The sequence below is a fragment of the Solea senegalensis genome, linkage group LG1 (assembly GCF_019176455.1).
Source record: "Solea senegalensis isolate Sse05_10M linkage group LG1, IFAPA_SoseM_1, whole genome shotgun sequence".
In the NCBI taxonomy this organism is placed as follows: domain Eukaryota; kingdom Metazoa; phylum Chordata; class Actinopteri; order Pleuronectiformes; family Soleidae; genus Solea; species Solea senegalensis.
This window is the reverse complement of record NC_058021.1, coordinates 40,725,050-40,746,820: the sequence shown is the minus strand read 5'-3', so window position 1 is coordinate 40,746,820 and position 21,771 is coordinate 40,725,050. Positions and strand designations below refer to the sequence as shown.

Here is a 21,771-nt window from a genome sequence, read left to right as displayed (position 1 = left end):
CCTCACCTCTGTTGCCTTATTCTCACAGCATCTCCAGCGCCGCCGTCGTTACTCACACAGCTGGAGGTTTTTCCAGCCTCTGTCATCTTCTGCCGAGGCAACATGCTTGTGTTTGCAGGTTGTTTTATTCACCTTATCTGCATCAGTGATGACAACAGAGGCCCTAAAATGATGCATGTGTCTTTCGTGTTTCTTTGTGACACTTCACCATGCACAGACTTTTAATGACTGCAATATGTGTTGGTTAAAAAGTTAACCAGCATTAAAGGTGCAGGGCCTGGACCTTTGTAATGAAGATGGTTTGGTTTCAGTCATGGTTTAAACTCTTGAATAGTGTCCCATTGTTGTAAAATCATGTTTAGCTTTAGTGAGTAAAATATTTGTATTCATTTTTTTTATATCAACATTAGAAATTTCAAATATTTCATCTTATGACACTCCCTTTATAAATACTACAAAAATGAATTAAAATAAAGAAGAAAATTTAAATTCCAAAGTGTGTATCACATATTCACATTTCATCATATATACAATACATAGCTTCTTATTTCAAGTCAAACTGTCAGGAGAGGAATTCCAATGTAGGCCTGTAACTAATGATTATTTTAATAATGTATTCATTTATATTAATAAATAAAAAGTTATTCAATTTTTATGATTTCTTTGTTAAATGGAGCAAATACATTTTTTTATTATAAAAAAACCCCACTCAATCAATTAACCTATTATCAAATTAGTTGGTAATTCATTTAGTAATGATTGATTATTGGTTGCAGCCCTATTTCAGTCATTTAAAAAAAGGTATTAATTTAATAAGATGAATAGTTACATGCATTCGATTGAAGGCTGAATTAACAGAGGAGTCAAGCAACTCCTGCACATGTTACTTGATTATTTTGCACTCACTGAATTCTATTTATGATAAATAAGTATTTTCTTGTTTCATAAATGTTCCAGGGAAATGGCAGGGAGTCATGATAGGCTGTTCACTAACATTTGTCTTTACTCTGTGGTCAATTTATACTTTAGATATGTTCAAATTAGACTTGGACACACACGCTGACACACGTCTGTGAATGTGTGATAGCTCTCTCTCTCTGACCAACATTAGTTGACTCCAACTCAACAGATCTCAGTTGAACACAAGCAGGTCTTTGTGTGGGACACTGCTCCTCTCCACATCCAGTAGCATGATCCAGAGAGACCGTCCATAAATCAGAGTGCAGACGGAGGAGTGTGGCCTGGCCTGCAGAAGCAGACATTCATCATGAATGTAGTATTATAGCTCATTCCCCGCTGCTCACTGCTCACAGGAATTAACTCATTTCTATAGAACAATGATTTCACTGGATACGAAATTAAATCAAACGAAATGTGGCAACAAATAAGGATTCTGGGGCCCATTGCCTCCCACTGCAATGCACCTGATTTAGTACCTTCTCATTTCCTGTGTGATGGTCCCCTGTTGCTTTTTGGCTGCCTGAACGTACAAGTACAGCCAGTACCCTGAAGAGCACAACTGTTCTTTTAGCATCAGGCTTATTCGATCTTACATATTCTCCTCACAGGGAGGAAAAGTTCCTTGTCTTCTGGAAATAAGAGATTCAGCTGCGTAACTCAAGTCAATAGTTTAAAAAAACACACACGGGGGAAAAGGCCAGAGTGACTTTTGCTGTCAATTGCAGATTTTCTAACATTTTCATAACCTTTATAGGCAGCTGTGGCAGTTTGATGTGTAGGGAAAAACTTGGGTGGGGAAATGTAAAAGAACAATGCTTTCCTAGTTTCTAATTGGTGCTTGGATTGAACAGCCCTAACACTCAGATGATCCAGGGGATACTGAACAGCTCCCTGTTTAGTATCAGAGGGTTAGGGTTATTAATCTTAAATAAATAAGGTTCTTCTTTCCTCCTCTCATCTCGAGGAACCTGCTTGGTTTCCCTCTAAAATCTTGTATTGTCTTGAGCTCAGTCTGTAAAGTGTGATTATGTCATTTATTAAATGATTGGGTGCTAGTTATGGACTTCCTCTGAATGGAATTAAACCAGAGATGACATAATAATGTCATCTGTCTTCCAACTTTGCTTATCACATAAAAGTCTATTAGCTTTATATGATATAACCAGTGTATTCCATTAACTTGTGCATATACATATATTCTTGACATACCCTGAGTTTTGACGTCACGGTTTGGTAAAAAGAAAAACATAATATTTATTGATCCGCTGAATTGACTAAAGAGACTCTGTGATGAACAGCTGGTTTTGAATGAACAACATAGTTGATCGAGTTGTAGTGAGCTTTTAGTAAAAAGGGAAAAGGAAAGAGAAGACGTTTTGCACGTACTACTCTGTTGTTGTCCAGCCATTAGATCAAGTAAAACTCTGACACAGCTAAATAAATGATAAATTATTAGGGCATTTCTTGTTTGAAACAAACTATGAAACTGAAACTAAAAAAGTATAAAGTATAACGTGTGCAGGTGAATGCACAGATGGAGCTACACTGTCATATTCACAAAATGTGTAAATGTGTAATTTGGTGCATGATATAAATAGCATCTCAATACAAGTATATGTAATAAATAGATGAATTAATCATAAAGTACTTATTTAGATATGTTATATGTATATATACATATATATGTGTGTATATATATATACCTGACAGCCCTAAATGTAAATTATAGCTTGCATTTAGGAGCGACCCTCCAGAGAAGGCGGTGTTTTTTTTAATTTCCTTTCCACATGTGAAATAGGCTTTCCTGATATTTTGTTTCATAAACGCATTCGTTTGAATAATCTGTCTTCTCCTCTTTAGTTGTCGGAGGAGCTGGAAGGGAAACCGGCCAATGGAGAAATCAAAGAACTTCTCAAACTACTGGCCAAACCCCACGTCAAGGTGAGTTTGGCTCCAGATTTTTTATTTTTCTTTCTTACAGTGTAGACATTCTCTTCTTATTCTAATTTATGTATACTCTTTTCTACTTTTTGTGGACGACATCAGTGTTGTCTTAAAGAAAATTGGCCTCAAGGTAGTTCTGGCATTAAAGTTATGTCATTATTAAGCTTTACTTAAAATAAATTGAAATCAATTCAGGCCAATGCCTTTTATGCATCCATACATTCATGCTTGGAGGCATTTTCAGGTTTGTCCACCAGGCCAATTCTATTGAATGTCATAAAGGTCTTTTTTTTTCACTCTGATATAGGGATGAACTATATAATATGGTGGTCAAAGTTTAAGGTAAATGTAACCACATAAAACATGTGAACACAGATGTTTGGCCATAATTTAAATATTCAGAAAATCATTAATATGGACAAACGAATTAAACCAAAAGACGCTCATTTCTGTCTCCTTGGCTGCAGCTGTTGGTCTCATTAGCCAGACGCAGACAGCGATACAATAAATGTACACCTTTTTATTTTCAAATGCAAAGCTCTGGTTATCCATCAAGCCCTCCAGGTGTTTCAGCCAGACAGAAACACCGAAGTAGAGTCAGACTGCCTCATTTTTAATGCACTGTCATCATGATTATTTGGACGTCAGCTCAGTATGAAGTCCTCTGTCACAATGCACACGTCTTTGCTGCATAATTTATAAATATGCTCTCAACATCAGCAAAAGGGGCAGTTACCTACAATGATGTAATGATGAAATTGTATTTTTAGGTTAAATAAGTGCTCCCTCTCTCTCTCTCCCTACTCAGCTTATGATGACGTGGGTGCAGTATAGCATCAATAGTCCAATGAGTCAGGAAAATGATGAAGAAGAGGCTATTTGGGCATTTTCCATCCCTCATCAATGTTCGCCATGTCGGGTCACTCTAGAGGAAGTATTGCGTAACATCCATGCCAACGTAAAAGACACTTCAACTTCATGTAGGGAGTATAAAACTGAATCCATTATATTCCACCAGCGACCAGCACACGTTCCCACATAGCGATGCTGCATAACTCACACAGCTGCTTTCCTGAAGACAAATGGTTGACATTCATCACAGTCTTGCTCTCCTACTTAGTTACGCAGAGACACTGTGACCTCCTTCGTCTCTGTCAAGCCCGAAATGAAATGCAGCAGCAGACGATCGCCGCCGCCGCCTTTGCCATGAAGCATGCCTGTGTCACAAATGCAGCATTTATCATCATGGTTGTTCTTACAGTCGTGGTATTTGGCGTGACAAAAACGGTCAATCCATCAAAGTACTGAGCTCGTGAAGGTCGTTTGTTGTTGTGTTGTGTGATTGGTATTGATGAAGTGAGAAAGAAGAGGTGGTGGTTGGGCTCAGATGTAAATACACACACACACAGACAACAGTGTCATATTTAAAGGGGCTATATTCTAAGATTTGTAAAACTGCAGCATTTAAGTACCCTAATACCCTAACACTTACCTGATGTTCAAGCACATACTCTTTACACATACATAACTTTGCCACCATCTGATTTAGACTTTTATGAACATTAAACATTAAAAAATGCTAAACTGTGTCAGTGAATTCAGAAAGAAAGAAAGAAAACACCGACTGACTCTAAAGTCATTATATCCATTATATATCATCTAAATCACAGTCATTTTACATATTTTTAACCCTTAATCATCATTTTATGACTCAATACATTTCTTACTTACATTTCCATTCATGCTCGAGTTGGTAAGTGTGAGCTGGCTTCAGTCCAAACACATGCGGAGGTTAATTGGACACGCTAAATTGACCCTAGGTGTGAGAGTGAATATGTTGGCCATGCGATGGACTGGTGACCTGTCCAGGGTGTACCCCAATGGAACTGGATATGTTGTCAGCATCCTTAGCTTTTTGTGAAGATTCTGGCCCAGTTCAGATTATGCCAGTCAATCAGTGGCTCTATGTGGTCTGAATGAAAACACTGGTCATGTTTGTGTCAGGCTTCATGTACCATCTTTTTATTTATTTATTTATTTATGGATATCAGGATGTGAAATCCTGTAGTTTGACTATTTCAAACAAGATAAACATTGTCTCAAGACATCACAGAGCTCGGCTTTGTGACTTCTGAGCTAAGAGAAAACACATTGGTACCAAGTGGTCGCTCTGTTTTTTTTGGTTTCTCTATTGCATGCTGTTGCGCGCCTGTCTCACCACCTCCACACACCACTCAGCCGACCTCAGCTCCAGTGCGGAATCAGGTCAGCCAAACAATTCTACAAGAAACAATGGAAAATATGTGACTACTGCTTCCTCATTGCTGGCCGTGCACCTCAGCAGATGTCATAAGCACAGAAGTAAGGTCAGGAATCTGCGCTATATAAAGTCAAAAACTCGCAAAAAAGAAGAAGAAGAAGACACTCGAGAGTTCAAAGAGAACAGGAGTCGGCTGAAATTCAACTTTTGTGTTTGATAAAGGTATTTTCATATGTCGTCTTCAGAGGTGAACCTACGTTTATAGCAATGCTACGTCTGCGCGTCTTCACACATTCTCTCAACTCCTTGACCTCCCCCCCTGTCTGTTGGTTAAAGTCCATCACCAGGTTCTGAGCATGTGAACCTTAAACCACCGAGCTAAATTCTCCCGCTGCCTTTAGTGGGAACACTGGGTCAACAATGGTCGGTTCCAGCGTCTTGGTTTGGAGAGCTTTTTGTTGTACCATACTGAGGTATGGAGGCTCTTGCCATTTACTTGTCATTGTTTGTCAAAGTGGAGGCAGAACAAGGGCTTCAAAAATGAAACCTTTGTTTCTGTCTACATCTGTCCTCCAGGGCACTTGACACCGTACCAGCCAGGTCCGGTGTGAATCACAGGGCCGGGACTGTAAAACACAAGCAGATGGCTGTTGCCTTTGAATGGCGTCTCTGTGCGATAGTAACCGTATCACTCTTAATTACGGCTGAAATGATCCATTCCTAGGGCGGGGGGGGGATATAAAATCTTCTTGTCTTCCTTTTCTCTTCCTTTTCTCTTTCTTGCAGTCGACTTTCATTTACAATTTGCACTTGAAAAAACAACTTTCAACCGTATTAGCCCCCCTCGACAAGACTAATACTGACAGTGATGAAAGTGCCAATTATGATGGCTGGCTGTACTGTGAGTGTACAGCTGCATTTGTGCTTGCAGTATGTGTTTGACTCGGGGTGGTGCATGCTGAGTTTCAAGGTTTAGAGGAGGGGCGGGTGTCATATCCCAGCTGGCCTACAGCAGTGCCTCCAATGCAGGGTCCCACCCGCCTGCCCGGGGAAGGCAGTTACCTTGCACAGAACCTGCGCTGCCAGCTAAAAACGAGTGGGCTATTGACAGGGCCAGGGGGCTTTAATGAGAGGCCAAGGCCAGGAATGTACAGGCAGGTTTATTTTGTCAAGCACAGTGATCTGTTTTTCTAGGATCCCTATTATACCTAATGAACACAAACACACGGAAACCGAGAAAGGACAGGACACCTGGAAAACAAGGGCGGTTTTGCTTCCCTTCATCTCTCTTTCCGCCTCTCACTCTCCATCAGCTTTCCTTGGAGCTGCAGGGCCGACACAAGTACAGAACTCCACATTTGATCAGGCAGTTAATCCACCAACAGACCCACCAACAGACCCACCAACAGACCCACCAACAGACCCACCAGCTCGCATCATCCCGGGAAGAAAGCCTCTACACATACATACTGCGTGTTGTGTCAAACATACGTACATACCTGTGTAGTATTCCATGTCAGTGGTCAGCAGCCAGGGCATGTGCCATGTGCTCTCTATTAGTGCAGTGCTGTTATTGCTACTTTCCAGAGAGTTTTCACAAGGAATTAGCTGTGGCTCTGTTACAGGTTGTTAGACACAGCCATGGGGGGAGACTGTGGCGGCAGAGAGCACTGCCAGATTTAAGGAAGTGCCATCAGTAAGAGGACACTCAATGGTCAGGATATTAGGGCTGATGGATAGAGTTCAGAGGAAACAGCAACTGGCAGTTTAGTGGAGGAAAGGTCAAGGTTAGCATGAGGAGGAAATATGAATACACAGATGGAGCTGAATAACGTTTGGAATCAAAATTTCGTCAGATACGTTCCTCTGATTTAAGTTTTATTGTTTTTGATGGATCAGATGTGTATATAAGAAACTATACAGTCATTTAAGATGCAACATGGTCACTTGTCTTGTTTGGTCGCCTTACAGTACATAATCCAATGTTTTTCAGTTTACTGTGATATAAAACAGAGAAAAGCAGTAAAGCCTCATTTTTCTTAAACTGGATCCCACGAATCTTTGACATTTAAGTGACATTTGTTACTTGATTTATGACTCGAACCTTTGAGTTCAGGTTGACTTTTACTCACACAAATTGAAATCAGACAAAATGACATTTTGAGCACCATTTCATTTTCTAGGAGGTTAATGCTGCACAGCATAAAACAATTGTCATTCTCATTCAATGGCATCTGGCCTGCAAGAGTATCTCCTACCCTGCTGTGGAGGAGGCTGACCCACAGATGAAACACAGATCGGACTGACAAATGTGACTTATATATCATTGCTATCATAGCAATCTAGCCTCCAATTAGCTGGGTTTGTTGTCTGCACCGAGCAGTTTTCTCCAAAGGAAGTTTTCACAAATGTGTCGTCACCTGAAGCAGTGCCAAAAAAACCCCCCAAAAAACAAGGTACAGAAAAAGAACAGGTGGTCGGAATCTGAATATTTTACAAGGCACTGAATCAAGTGCTGCCTCCATTCATTTCTTTGTCCTCTGTTGTATGTTTACACGTGAGGATCAGCATTATGCATGTAACATGACTGATCTCATCACAACATCATTTATGTGTTTATATTGAGCGCTAGCCGCCATTCAGTTTGCTTTTATTGTCCTCATCTGCAAACAGTTTGGGTTTTCAGCGTTTCCAAGGGAATATTTCAAAACCATAATGAGAGTATCCCTAGATATAGTCTACGCAACAAAAGTGTGTGTCTTTGCATGGTGCAGATGAAAGCCAGGAACACTTTGTTAGCTCTTTTCTGAGAAATGCACAAACTGATGCTGGGAAGATTTTGGGAAAAAAGCCATTAAAGATAAAACTGAAGAAGAGCAAACAAGAAAAAGAGAAAGGATTAATGGCGTTGGAGAGAAGTTTGGACAAGAGGACAAAGAAAATAAAATAAATTCAGGGGGAAAAGAAAAAGAATGAAGGAAAATGTGTAATTATTTGTGTTCAGGGATTTCTATTTCTTCTTTTTTTCTTTCATGTTTTGTCTCGTCTACAGGACAAGTTAAGAGTAAGAACTTTGATTAAAGTTACTATCAGGTTGGATTAAGGGTTACAAGTTGATATCTAAAGCAAGATGTATTTGTTTTGTTTTTTTACCAAAACCTTCTCAGTGTAGATTTAGATCTAAAGATTGAATTTTAAACATTTTTTGAAAGATTTCTGTTTTCTTGTATTTTTTGACCGGTGGTTAAATAAATGTATAAAGCATAAACTTACTGTTGAGATATGTAGGAAAATGTTTCTTTGGAACATAGTTTGTGGATATTTGACCAATGAGTGTAGCTGAGGTTGGCCAATAATAAAATAACAGTAATTATAAGTGAATAATTCTCTTCAAAGCAATATCATTTATATTGTTACAGTGTTTTGACACACACTTTGAGATATAACATATCACTCTACCTTAACGTCTGATTAAAACTCTGTTGCTGGACACTTTTAAAAGTCTTGAGCGACAAAGATGGACAATAAAAGTCTCTTAAAACTTTCCTGTCATACCTGTAGAATAAGAAGAAGCGTGCACCGTCATCGCCTGTTGTTCATTGTCATTGATAGTCTTAATGTAGCTGTTTCATCTTCAGTGGTCAGTTGTATAATTGCATCAACAGCTTTATCAAATTCATCCAAAATCAAAATAAAAGAAATGTAGGACAGATATCAATACAAATAAAAAAAGCGTATGGTTGGTTACCATGGAGATGACTGAAACCTTCCATTGGAGCATATATTGAAAACATCGTGCAACTCATTAAGTTTTGTCAAGCAACAATTATCAAAACTCTCGGCAATGAACTATAAACCAGGCTTAACTGTGACATCACCAAATTAGGGAGGTGCTGACAGCTTGTTTACAGGCACAGTTTCTCACCACCATCTGTGTGGATTTCTATTTTGATCGTTTCACATTTTATTTAGCTGTAGTCCGGGTGAAACCAACCGAGTCTTCCAGCGATTTGATTTCGCTCTGCAGCATTTTGGCCAACATCCGAATCACCTTAAAAAAGGGAACCAATCACAAGCCCCTGGCGTGCTAGAGGAGGGCTTAACACGATGACAAAAGAGAAGCGCCGTCAAACAGCTTTGTAGACATCCAACATGGCGACCACTGACGAGCAGCTGCTTCCATTTTGAAACCATTTCCTCAGAGCTCCCTCAGGCAAAAGATGCCATTATTAGATTGCCATCCCTCCTAGAAAACTACAACAAGCACACTTTTCCATCACTCTGCATAAGTCATCTGGATCATTGGTCTGACTGGCTCTAGGTCACCCTTTCCAGACCCTTTCCAATCCCAAATGAGATTGAGATTTGAATTTAGCAGCTAGACCTGGTCAAAATTGTGAGCTGACAATCATTTTAAAAAATGAGAATTAGAGATAAGCTTTGCTGAGGCTAACCCTGCCCAAGGCCTGATTTCGAAAAAGAAAAAAAAATGCCAAGAAGTAGGCTGAGAGCTGAGTGATGGAGAGGAGGAGGAGGGAGGGAGAGTGGGGATCAGTGCAGGGGGTGTGGTCTGGTACTGATTTCTGACACTAATTTGCAGCCGTGGGGAGAAAGAGTTCATTTACAGTCGTATTAATATTAATATAAATTTTTGTTTAAACACAAAAGTTACTTGTTGACAAAGCAGAATTGTCCTTTAAAGTTGCAGACAGGACACAAGGAAAACACAGAAACAGGTTGTGACAAGTACAGAAGATAAACTGTTTGTGTATCTGTGTGTAATGTGTGTGCCGGTCTGTTTGTCCGTCAGTGGATCCCAGCCGCAGAGACCCGGTTCTGTCTCCTCCACTCATCTGCTCCCAGTTAGCAACATCTTGAACACTGTACTGCAGCATGCTCCCATGTCATAAAACACACAGCTCCTCTTCTCACCATATCATTCTCTCCGTCTCTCTCCTTCTCCCCCCGTCTTGCTCTCTCCCTCTCGCTCCCTCTACTTTTTGTCTTGCACATGAGTTGGAAGATGTTTTTCTCGCCCTCCCCCTTCAACCACGGAAAAAGCAGCACGCGTCCAGCTGCATCTCGGTGCGGACATGGAGTTGTTAAATAGTTTGAAAAATGAATGTCTCAATGGCGTCATTCTTGTCTGTGTCCCGTCTCTTTTTTATGTCTGCTTGTGAACGTGTGAAATATCTGAGGCGGCTGAGAACTTCATTACTTTGAGTTTGCCGCTGTAAAGCGCGGAGCGTCACTTTGGGCTGGAAATGATTGGTACCAAAAACAGTGGCCATCAAAAAGAGTTCCCCCCACCACCAGCACCAGCACCAGCACCAGCACTCCTCATGGACATTGGTCCAGTTCGAGTCCAGGTTGCCTTTAATCAGAGAGATGTATGGAAAGGGGAGCTTGGGCCTAATGGCAATTATTGCATGCAGCTACAAATACTGGCTCTGAATGTTCTCAAATCCATCACTGGGCACTTGAGGGAGACTCCTAATTCACAGCCATCCTCCACACAGTCTCTGCACTTCCTCTGCTCTATTAAGAAGAACGAAATGATTCATTGACCTTTTAATAGAATGTACTGCTCTACTTTGTTTTGCTAAGTCACAAGTGGATTTGATTGATAACCCTTGCCTATTGTTTCCTCCCCCCATCAATCCCTCTATTTCCCCCCATGCTCTAGAGTCTTCTGATGGTCCACGATATGGTTGCCCTGAAGAGTTATGACCCTGAACTACCTCCGCTGCCTGATGACCTCGACGATGATGAGGATTCAGTAAAAATCATTAGACTGGTCAAGAACAAGGAGCCTCTCGTAAGTACCTTTGTTAGTTATCTGGGGAAATCATGTATGATTTGTACACTGTGGTTTTCAGAAGATCCCAGAAGGTTCAGTTAAAGCTGAACAGTTTTCACCTTAAGTGACGTAAAGGTGCAGACTGTGAGCCACAGTTTTCCCAGATTGAGTCTTGAGTCTTTTGCTGCTTATTGTTTCCCTTCTCTTTTCTACTATCAACTTTCAGTCAAACTATAAAGAAAAATTGTCTCCAACACAAATGTATCATCAGGTTTTTCATTATTTATGGTGAATGGCTTAAAATCCTGTCGTAAAATCCTGTTATACTTCTCTGGTTCACTGATCCCTCAATTTCACAGAAACCTCGTGTATCAAAGCACTATCCACACCACAGGTCAAGCCAATACCATAAATGCTTTTGCTTTTGAGGTACTTGCTTGTGGGAATCCAACCCACAACCTTGAAGTTGTAAGCACACCAAAGCTAACCACAATTGCCCTGCTCTTGGCCATGAGTATTTTCAGCCAGTCTAGGCTTGGTGTCTGTGAACGGCTTCCTTTTCTATCCCTGGTCAGTATTGCTCTCTTATTGTAACGTGCCTCTCGTGTCCGTGCTCCTCAGACATCGTCCCAGTCTTCAAAAACCACCCGTCTGGCTAGAACCAGGGCCCTAAGTGTGCAGGAGCGACATCTTGGCTGGAATTCTCATTTTCACCGCCCCCCTCGACATCCTGGGTGTCTGCGCTGTTAGATGAATGCCATACCGTGCATTCCCTGGTCTTGTCAGCTGGTAACCACACCAAACTCAGTTTGTGCTGGTTTCAGCGACACAAAATACTTTAAATAATTATAATTTAAATAAATTATTTATGTGTGCCTGTATTACATGATAATCCTATTCATTCCTTTGTTGTGATTTTATGATTCTTTTAAAATCACAGTATCACATAGTTGCTACTGCTGCTGGGCTCGGTTTCTCTCTCTCTCTCCCTCCCTCTCTCATTAAATGGAAACAATAACATAAAACCTAGTTTAATGGCGTTGGGGAACAGCATGGGATCATGAGCTGCAGCTCTTTCCCTGATTAAGTAACTGATCCTCTCAGTCATTTCACTTTTCTGAGTCCCCAAACAATTATTGACAATCATATAGAAAGTTTCGGAAACACTGATTTAGAGGATTTAAAAGGATATTTTTTATTTTATTTCTATTTATTTTATTTTATTTTTTTATTTTATTATATGTTTTATTTTTCTAAAGGCAAACCCTATATAAAACACAGCAGCAACTCCACAAAGCACATGATGCAATTAAATGGGGACCAAAAGGAATGAAAGGCTCTGTTAATTTCAATCTAAAAATGGATTTCTATGGATTTAAACAATGTTGGAAACATTTTAGCTAAAGTAAGTAGCCTACTCAATTAAAACAGTAGTCTTGTGGGTTTTTGGATGTTTTAATTCAGAAATGTCAGTTTATATATTTAACTGACTTCAGTGTGAACATCAACTGCTCAACTCCTCAGTGGCCTGAGAAATCTCGACCGGTCATCGTATCACTTTGTTTTGTGCCGTGGCCCCGCCCACCTTTCGATCTCTGCCGGACATGCTCTGGCCCTAGCCGCCTCTATTTTCTCTTTGTGGTTTTCGCCCTGACCACCACCTTGGCTCCAGGCCGGCGCACTCCTCTCACCACGCCCTGGGGAAAGGAGAACACACCTAAGCCATTTTTGGATTTCTGCCTGTTGCATGTTCTGTGAAGCTGCTGAGCGTAATAATGTGGCTTGGAGGAATTCTCGCTCTTTCTCACAACACACATTGTCGCGGTAGCTTCCTCTCTCTCGAGCCTGATGTTGGAGCACGTTACCCAAAACCATAATGTGATTTACACCCGCCTCAGTGGGCTTCATCATGTAGCTGGTGTTATTCCGTTACGTGAGTTGATGCATTCTTGTCTGTGATTTGGCTCCTGTGTTAAACTTAAAACACACATTTATGATGTGTGATAATTGCATGGTATTGAAAATGTTAATTCTATAGAATACGCAGTGTTTTTGTTGCAAGATGTTTTAGTTTATAGGTTAAGGGAGGAAGCTGGTTGGCTGTTTATTCAAACTCTATCTAAAAAGAGGAAGTCTATGGGTGAACACCAGGTCAGATCTACTCCTTCATTTCTCCAAATACAGTATACAATATGAACAGTTGTTCCAAAAAAGATTAAATCAAATAACAATAACTTTAACCTTAGAAATAATAGTCTACATTTTTCATCCATAAATGTACTGTATGTTGATATAGCAATCAATTAAAGCAGTATTAAAACAGAAATCACACCATACACTAACTTTTATCCATTTGCTGTGGAGTGGTTTCATTCTTAGGAAGTGTAGCTGCCCTTTAACTACCCAAAGGGCACAACTGCTGCCCATAATCTCCTGTGGCTATAATTTAGGCCTTACCATGGTGTAAACAGCAGTAAGATTTATACTGCCAGCCATGTTTTTTTCTGTTTTTTATAGAAGAAAACAGTGAATACAATTGTGGCTGGGAGCCATCGTAGAAATATCATGTGTAATGGTTTTGTATTTGTCGTGAGTAAACAAAGACAAGGACAATTTTAATCACTGATTAGAATAGACTTAATTTACTGTGACCTCTTTTTGGTCAAATGCTCAGGAGAACTCAGAGAGGGACTCTACACTTGCATCTCCCATCAACCTATGTGTATTTCCCCTTTTGGTCAGAGTCTATGACTTATCCCTGTCTTGTGTCCACTGGATAACTGCTCATTTCCTTTCCCTTTAACACCATAGTCACAGCTTTGTACCTTATATGTCCCTAATAGCCCTTTAAATGAAATCAACCCTAATGAACAGGTCAAATACTCTTGGTGACCAATAAACCAATACAAACCCACTCATTTTGCAGGGTCCTCACCCACTAAAGGTGCCAAATTTCAAATAATCAGCCAGAAATGCTCAAACATGACAACATAACAATGGAGTTACACACTATTCAAGTTCCTTTTAATCCGTTGTTACTTCATGTTGTTGTGTTTTCTGTGTCACTCTCCTTCAGTTTGCCTTTGTCTCATTCTATAACCCGAGATGATGCAGTAACTGGAGTTTTAGTCAGATCATGGGTTCCTTTCCAGGTGAATTGGGATTAGTTGAGTGGTGTGTGTGTGTGTGTGTGTTGAGTAGTTCTGATAAATTGCTATCATTTCCAGTAGCGTAACAGTCAAAATGAGCATAATAATAGCAAATAATAGCAGCACCAATGTTTGTGTTGTACTCCCTCATCTCCCTGCGTGCAAGAGAGCTACATAGACGAGCAGTGTAGTTAGTGTATTTGTGAAGCTTCCCTGTGGTGATGAAGAGTCTCAGGGCAGACTGACTAATGTAGACAAAACTTTGCACAATGCATGTCCAAGAGTTTGGAGCTTGAAGCTAAGGGCCTAAAACATGACCCACAAAATAGTGTTAAAGCATTTGTTGTTATTAATGAAACCTTATATCTACATATGAGTGTCATTTTCTTGGCACTCGTGCAGTGGTGTGCCATAGTTGCTATTTGTAATCCTCACAGTTTGAATTACTGTCTAAAGAATTTGGTAACTACTAGTTTTCTGCCATGGAGAACCCACTACGTCATCCCAAAGTATTCTGGAAAATCCCAAGGCCCCACGCAAAAAAATATGTTAAGGAGCAAAAGATGACTTTGAATGGCCGGGTACACCACCGCTATCCACCGCTCAGGGGGGGGTTGACCGTTGCAATGATGTGAAAACAGTATAGACTGACGAGCCTGCTGTGGTCAGCTCTGCTCCTCTCATTGGAATGTTCTTGAAGCCCAGTGACGCAGATGTAAATAGCAGGCTTGGAGATGCTCGCCTCGTATGCCCCCCTGTGCTCACGTTCCTTTTATACGTCATTTTTCATCTTGATCAGTGTCACTCATTCATCGCCAGACCTCATCACTGTTGGAGCCCTGTTCATTCACTTCTCCCATGCAGCTCATCTTTAGTTGTCCTCCTACGAACATGCTTTCTCTCACTCTCTCTCTCTCTCTGAGTCTCTGTTGCTCCCACTCTTAAATTTGTCTGTTTTTTCTATCTAACGTTTCTCGTTGTGCATTTAAGTTTTTTAGGAAGCTTTGTAAAGTTATTACTGCTTTAGGGTTTCACACATGTATTATTTGATTGTTTGTGGTTTACCAATTATACCAAACAGGTGCGAATTATCATCATTTTCATAAGTAGGTTGAATCACAATCATTAACTTAAACAAAAGCAGCTGTGTAGATTTAAAAGTGGGTGAACAGCAGCCAGACTGCTACCAAGGTGGGGTTGTGGAAGACAATTACATGTCAGGACATACACCATGGCAAGACTGAGTTCAGCAACAAGATACAAGGTAGTTACTCTACATCAGCAAGGTTTCTCTCAGGCAAGGACTCCAACTCTTTTGAAGAAGCACAAACAAACGGGCAATCTTGACAACAGTAGATGTAGTGGTCGGCCAAGAAAACCTGTGGCAAATGAAAAACACAGCATGGTTACTTCCCTTCAAAATGGGAGGATTCCAGCATTGCCATCAGCCCAATACTGGCAGAAAACTGTGGGACCAAGGTGCACCCATGTACTGTCTGGAAAAGTATGGCCATAAGTGGTCTTCAAGGAGGAATTGCAGTCAGAAAGCCATACTTCCGACATGGAAACAAGGCTAGATTCTGGGTGCAGAAAAAAGTGCTCTGGGCTGATGAGTGAAAATGTACATATGTGCAAACGTACTTAGGAGTCACACAAATTATGGATTTCATTTAGATTTCCCTTCTGTTAGCTCACTCTACATTTTGTAACTTGATAAAAAAAACAATTATATATTCTGTATTTTCTCAAATCTAAAAAAAAAATCTGGTATCTTTAGTCCTATAATGGTAAATTGAATATCTTTAGTTGTATTAGCTTTTTGCATTTGTCTCATTTATTGCATAATATTATATAGGCCCATCACAGTATTCTGCAACAAAACTTACATTCAAATGAATCTCATAATTCGTGGTTTGGGAAACAACATAGCTAGTTGCTGCTTTATGGCCCAAAAGAACAATCCTCCATTTGCTTGATTCTTCCATCTCAGGTTGTTGAGCATCACCCTCCACCATAAAACCACTGCGAGCAAGAATGTTACGGGCTCTCCTTCCTCTCCTCTTTTTTCCCTCTCTGCTCTGTGTTATTGCTCAGAGTTGGTTTTCCTATCATGGCTGCTTGTCATTGGGTGTAACTACATGGAACAACCAGACCGCAGCGCCTATTGCATGCATTTGGCAGTGCCAGGCTACATGGCATCCTGACTGGCATCAGCTTGCACCAATCAATACAGCTAACTGGGCTCGGCCACCCGGACTCCTCAGCCACTGGATACCAGTGGATCAGCTGGCCTTTTCATTATAGACCCGCAAATAGAGCTGGTTTGACTGCACAGCTATAGCGCTCGGTGCATTTACAAATATAGATGACATGTCCAGCATTATTATTGTAAAAGCTCCAACTCCATGATTGATGCTGGTGGGTTTTCTTTGCCTAATAAGGGAGTTGGTAATTGCAATGAGACAGGAAAGTCTTGTGATCAATTCAGCTTAGTTTTCCATGAATGGCAGTGGTTGGAATGACTTATTGGCGATTTGACATGCCATGCTTTTCTCATCTGCAGCAGACAGGACAGCCTCTTCTCTCTGACACAATTAGGACGATCACATCACGGCAGCTCTGATTCTATTTGTCTGGAAGCCTTCACATTACAAATACATTCGTTCTCATAGTTGCTCTCTGTGTCCTCCTCAACTTGAAAACCTACCGACGTTCTAACGGCGTAAACTCGGCGTCACAAGTGTAAACATACACATGTTCATAGTTTTTTATTAGTTCTTAATTGAGAACGCTCAAGGGGACATAGATGTATGTTGTGTTTTTCTACAATGATAAAGAGAAGGTGATGACACTGGCTGGGGATTAATGAAGCAGTTAATGAGATTAGAGCAGGCGGCACACATGGTAGTGCTTTAGAGATAGATCCATGTGCTTTAAAAGCGATACATCTGCCTTTTGATGGATTACATGCTGGTGTCTTGGGAATGCTGCAGAGGAAGATGGAGCACCACATTTGAAAACATACTCGCTAAGACTGTTGCATATGTGCGTGTGCAAGTGTTTGTGTGTGTGTGTGTGTGTGTGTGTGCGTGCTTGGGGGTATCTGCTATATGCTTGGTTAGGGCAATCTCTTGATGGAAAGAAAATAGAGCATAAACTATTTACACACACAAACTGGAATTAGTATGTTGAATATATTTGTAATGTTTGTGGATAAAACGGGATCATCCCACTCTGCTCAACTCCAGCCACGCTTAAGTACTTCCCGGTGAGGGTGCAAGACCAGTCTTACTCAAGCCTGATAGACCTGGTGGCACAACCAAGTACTACGGTGTCTTGCAACAGTGCTGGAAAACCAACAAAGGAGCATTAATCCCCAATCTTTGTAGATTGAGATTTAAGTCCTGTAAATGCAATGTGATGGACAACTGGACCTGATTAGATGGATTCAGAATTCATATTCACAGCTCAACACAGAACTTCAATAAAAGAGTTTTTCTTCGCTAAAGGATTAGGCCCACTGCGTACTGTGACATGCAATACAATTAATTCAGAAATGTCCACATTATTGCTAGCGGCAGAGCCAAAGTTACTTCAAAACTTCAAGCTGGGAATAAAAAGACCATTAAGGCTGCACATCTTACAGCCAAGAGGTACTTACTAAAAGGGTGATGTAATTTTATAGGCCTTTCACTGGATTTAAGGTATCAAGTGAATAAAACATATTTAACAGTTGTGATTATGGCTTTGGACGTTTGATGTGTGGGGCCCAGCTTTTATCTTATTTCACTACTTAACAGAGGCAACATGCCAAAAAATTGTCCGGGAGTATGATTTATATTTTATTTAGAGTTTCTCTGAATCAAGTCTGTCGTTGGGTATCATGGATTACCTTTTGGTGGCTTCACTGCAGTGATAGAGTGAGTGAGTGATATGGATACTGTAATATATGAATGTCCATATGCTTTTCTATAAGTTAAGATGATGCAAAGTAAAATATTCAGTGTATGAGATGTCATTTTTGTGGAAAATGCATTGAGAATATTTATGGGTTGCATAAAGCAGACATGGGAAAAGCCCTTGAGTTTGTACATGTGCATGTGCTTTTACAGCACTCAGGTCCAGTCGCTGTTACTCTGCATTCGCAGCCTGTTGAGTTGTGAATGTGAAAACACGCACAGCTCCCAAAGCCACATGTGAGGCATTCCCAGATCCTAATCTCGCGGCCCTCTTAAATACAACGTCTTCCTCCCATCATGTGTAATCATAAACATGGACACACATCCCAGCGCTCCTGCTCTGTTCTGCTCAGTGCTCCGAGAGCCAGAGCGCTTGGGAGCTGAATGGTGGGCATTGTTGCCTGCCGGGCTGGGTGCTCCTCAGCGGCTGTGCTTTTCAGCCACTTTGGAAATGAAAAGTGACATGTGAAAGTGCTGTTTTCTTAACTTTGGATAATGACAGGGAAAATGCTAAACAATCCCAGAGTAGAGATAGACCTCTCCCTGTAACACAACTGTCTCTTTGTATGCACTCTCACGGCTCACGCAGGACATGGAACACACACACACACACACTTTCATTCTCATACAGTACATAATGACTAAATATCTGGCACTGTCCCACTTATAGCAAGGAGATGGTGATTCCACTCAGTCTACATGGTGATTCATGTGGACAGTATGAGAAGAAATACACACATTTGGTGAGAGGCTTGCACACAAATTCACAAGCTCAGATTCACCGGCACCTGTCTGAAATAGTGAGGTGAGCCGCTAAGTGTGTTTTCATAGCAACAGTAGTGTAATGACTTACTTTAACATTAAGATTTAAAGAGGCAGATGAGGAAAAGGAAAGAGGGGGTGGTGGAAGACAAATGAAGGTAAGCCATCCTGTCAGAGGTCCCTCAGCATTTAAACTACCTGGCAGCTCCTGCTGAAATCCCTCCCGCTTGTTGTAATTATCATAATAATGACCAATTTTCCTTTTTCTCAGTACACTAGTTAATTATGACTGGTAGGTCAAGACCGAGGTTAAGGAAATAAAAAAGGGAAACTCAAGCCTGGCTTAGTCTGAGAGTCCGACCAGGAATGAGTGAGAACGGGCAGGGTAGGGGCAGTGAGGAGCTTTTATTTGCAATCAAACAGGTGGGAAGGCATGTAGCAGGTCACCCAAAGGGGACTGGTCTGCTGGGGGTCTCGGTTGCATCAGCTCGGAAAAATCATGTGACATAAAACCTTAAGTACCTTTTGCTGTTCTCAGGCTCCTATTTTCTTCCTCTCTTCCTCTGACCCCCTGCTAATTATTTACAGCGCTGTATTAATCTTTATAGGTGACCGTAACACTAAATGGATTTTTAGCTCATGAGCAAATGCACTGGAGTCTGAGCAACACTGGAGTCTGCAGCATTTGGGGAAAGTCTGAAAGAAATCGTAAATACATTGGGCACAGTGCATGGAACGGTCATGTGTCTTATATGCCGGGGCTCTATGCCATCTTTAGTGAGGTAAGATGAAATGACACACTCCAACACCAGATATGATTGGAAGTAATTGTATTTTAATGTCCAGGAGGCCCTTTCCCACTTTGTATTTTGTTTCTTCATGGTCGACATCTGGTGTGAAGAATGTCAGCATGTGTTTCCACTACACTTGTATTTATACCTCTAAACATACCAGTCAACACAGCAGTCGGCAGGAGTTTATTGTCGCCGTTACACTTTTTGCTGTTTCGTGACATCGTGTCAAAACATGTCGGCTTCTCTCCGCAGACCACTCGTGTTTGTTTTCCCTTGTCACTGTCAATTTGGAGGGTGAAATAATGTTTGTCAAATGCCAAAGTCTTTGGTTTGCTTCACAGGGCAATGTTTTGAGTGGCCGTTACGGGCCGAGTGCTGTGTGTGTGTGTGCGAAATGGAGCAATGTGCTCGTAGGAATAGTGGAATGGCTTTAGTTGTGGCCATGGCTAAGTTAAAGAGGTCCTACGCTCCTTTTGTTCCACTATGGCATTTACTAGCTCGGCTATTCATAGCCTGCCGTAGACCCCAAAGACTTACGATGAGCCAGGCCAAGAAAACTAGCCAGAACTCTCGTCATTCATACAACCATAGTACAAGCCGGCCAGCTTCCATCATGTCATCGAGCCATCCGTCCATCGATCCATTCACTCCATCAACCAGAGGGCACTGTAATTGCCCCTCAACGACTTGGCTTACCAGAACCTCTGTGTGGCCAGTCGCAGCCAAGTTGACATGATGAGTTATACAACATCCAGCTTGTCTTACTGTTCTTATCTGCTCAGTTTCATGGCACTACTGTGCGTCGACAGTTTCTTGGACAGTGTTGCCTCTATTCCATTTTGTCTAATAAACACACTCTCATACGGGAGAGGATCCAAATGCCTCTTTAACTTTTTGCATCATCTGAGGTGTGAGCCATTTGTCATCACATACTCAATGTGTCTGCCAGTCAGTACATCATATGCGCTGGTAGGTTTGATGGCTTGATATGGACAAGCATCACTCCAGCGCTCCCCATCACACAGCAGAGAATAAGCCGCTGCATTCAGGCCAACCCAACAATAACAATCAGAGGCACGTATGTGGAATAGAGCTAGCAGCGCTGGCTGCATATGGAGCTGATCACATTAGGAGTAGAGGCCTCAGATTGCCTTACTGAAAACTAATTGACCACAGCTCGAAGGCCCTCCTCAGGTCAAAATGAACTCCCTCTCATCTCTATTTTTGACTGATATGTCCCTGTACATTCTACTCTTTGTGTTTTATTCCTGCAGAGAGAAACTTTCTTTTATTTTGCTCAAACTGCAGTGATGGTTGATGGTTAATAACATTTTAAAAAGTCCTTGTGTTATCTTTTTCTGCACAAATAGTGGAGCCACTTCATTAAGTGGCCCCTCGGCTCTTAATTGCTAATTTAATGTTGCCCATTCATAAGGTTTAGTGACCGTCCAGCATCCATCAATATGTTGTATTTTGAGCTTTCTCTCAGGCCTGTTTGGCCTTGTACTTCTACTTCTACACACTCAGAGAAACTCCAATGCAGATGCGCTTGCGTGCACCTAAAAGCACACTTACACATGCTGTCACTCATGCGTGCATGTGCTTTGACAGACAGACTTCCTGCACTATTTCTCTGTGCAAGGAAAAATATGAAATGGCTTCCATGTGCCAGTAGGCGTTGAAGGCTGGGTATAAACCGTGTGCTCATGCTTAACTTCTACCCCAGGAAGCCCATCTTGGTGCTTGAGGGTCTTTACCTAGGTTGTACCTTCCTTATGTATGCCTCCCCAGCTTATTTGTGTTCGAACATGATTGTATATGTATTTGTTTAACAGAGCCGGGACTCCTCATTAGTGGTCATGCAAGGCTGAATGCCGATAACACCCATGGGGGGTACCAAGGCACGGGGGAAGGTGATGCTGAGTTCAGGAGGTTGCATTTGCCCCCTCAACTCCAGCTGCTTTCAGTGCTTCCGCAGCTTTCGTCAGACCTCCAGGAGAGCCTCTCACACCCCTTGAGGATTGTGAGAATTAAGGTGGACTGTGTCTTTAATGACATGGAAGGACCCATAATCAAAGGTCAAGAAAAACTTGGGTTTAGTGTTGACCAGTAGAGGTTCATGTGCTGTACTTTCAGCATGGAA

General features: G+C 41.3%; 1 protein-coding gene across 5 annotated transcripts in view; it reads left to right on the top strand.

Annotated features, from left to right (window-relative positions):
- mpp7a (MAGUK p55 scaffold protein 7a) overlaps window positions 1-21,771 on the top strand; it is a 128,780-nt gene that overhangs the window by 64,509 nt on the left and 42,500 nt on the right. For all 5 annotated transcript variants that reach the window (XM_044041884.1, XM_044041875.1, XM_044041865.1 and 2 more), the window contains exons 5-6: window positions 2,821-2,901; window positions 10,851-10,982. In XM_044041884.1, coding sequence (XP_043897819.1) covers window positions 2,821-2,901; window positions 10,851-10,982 — 213 coding nt within the window. The remainder of the gene's footprint in view (window positions 1-2,820; window positions 2,902-10,850; window positions 10,983-21,771) is intronic.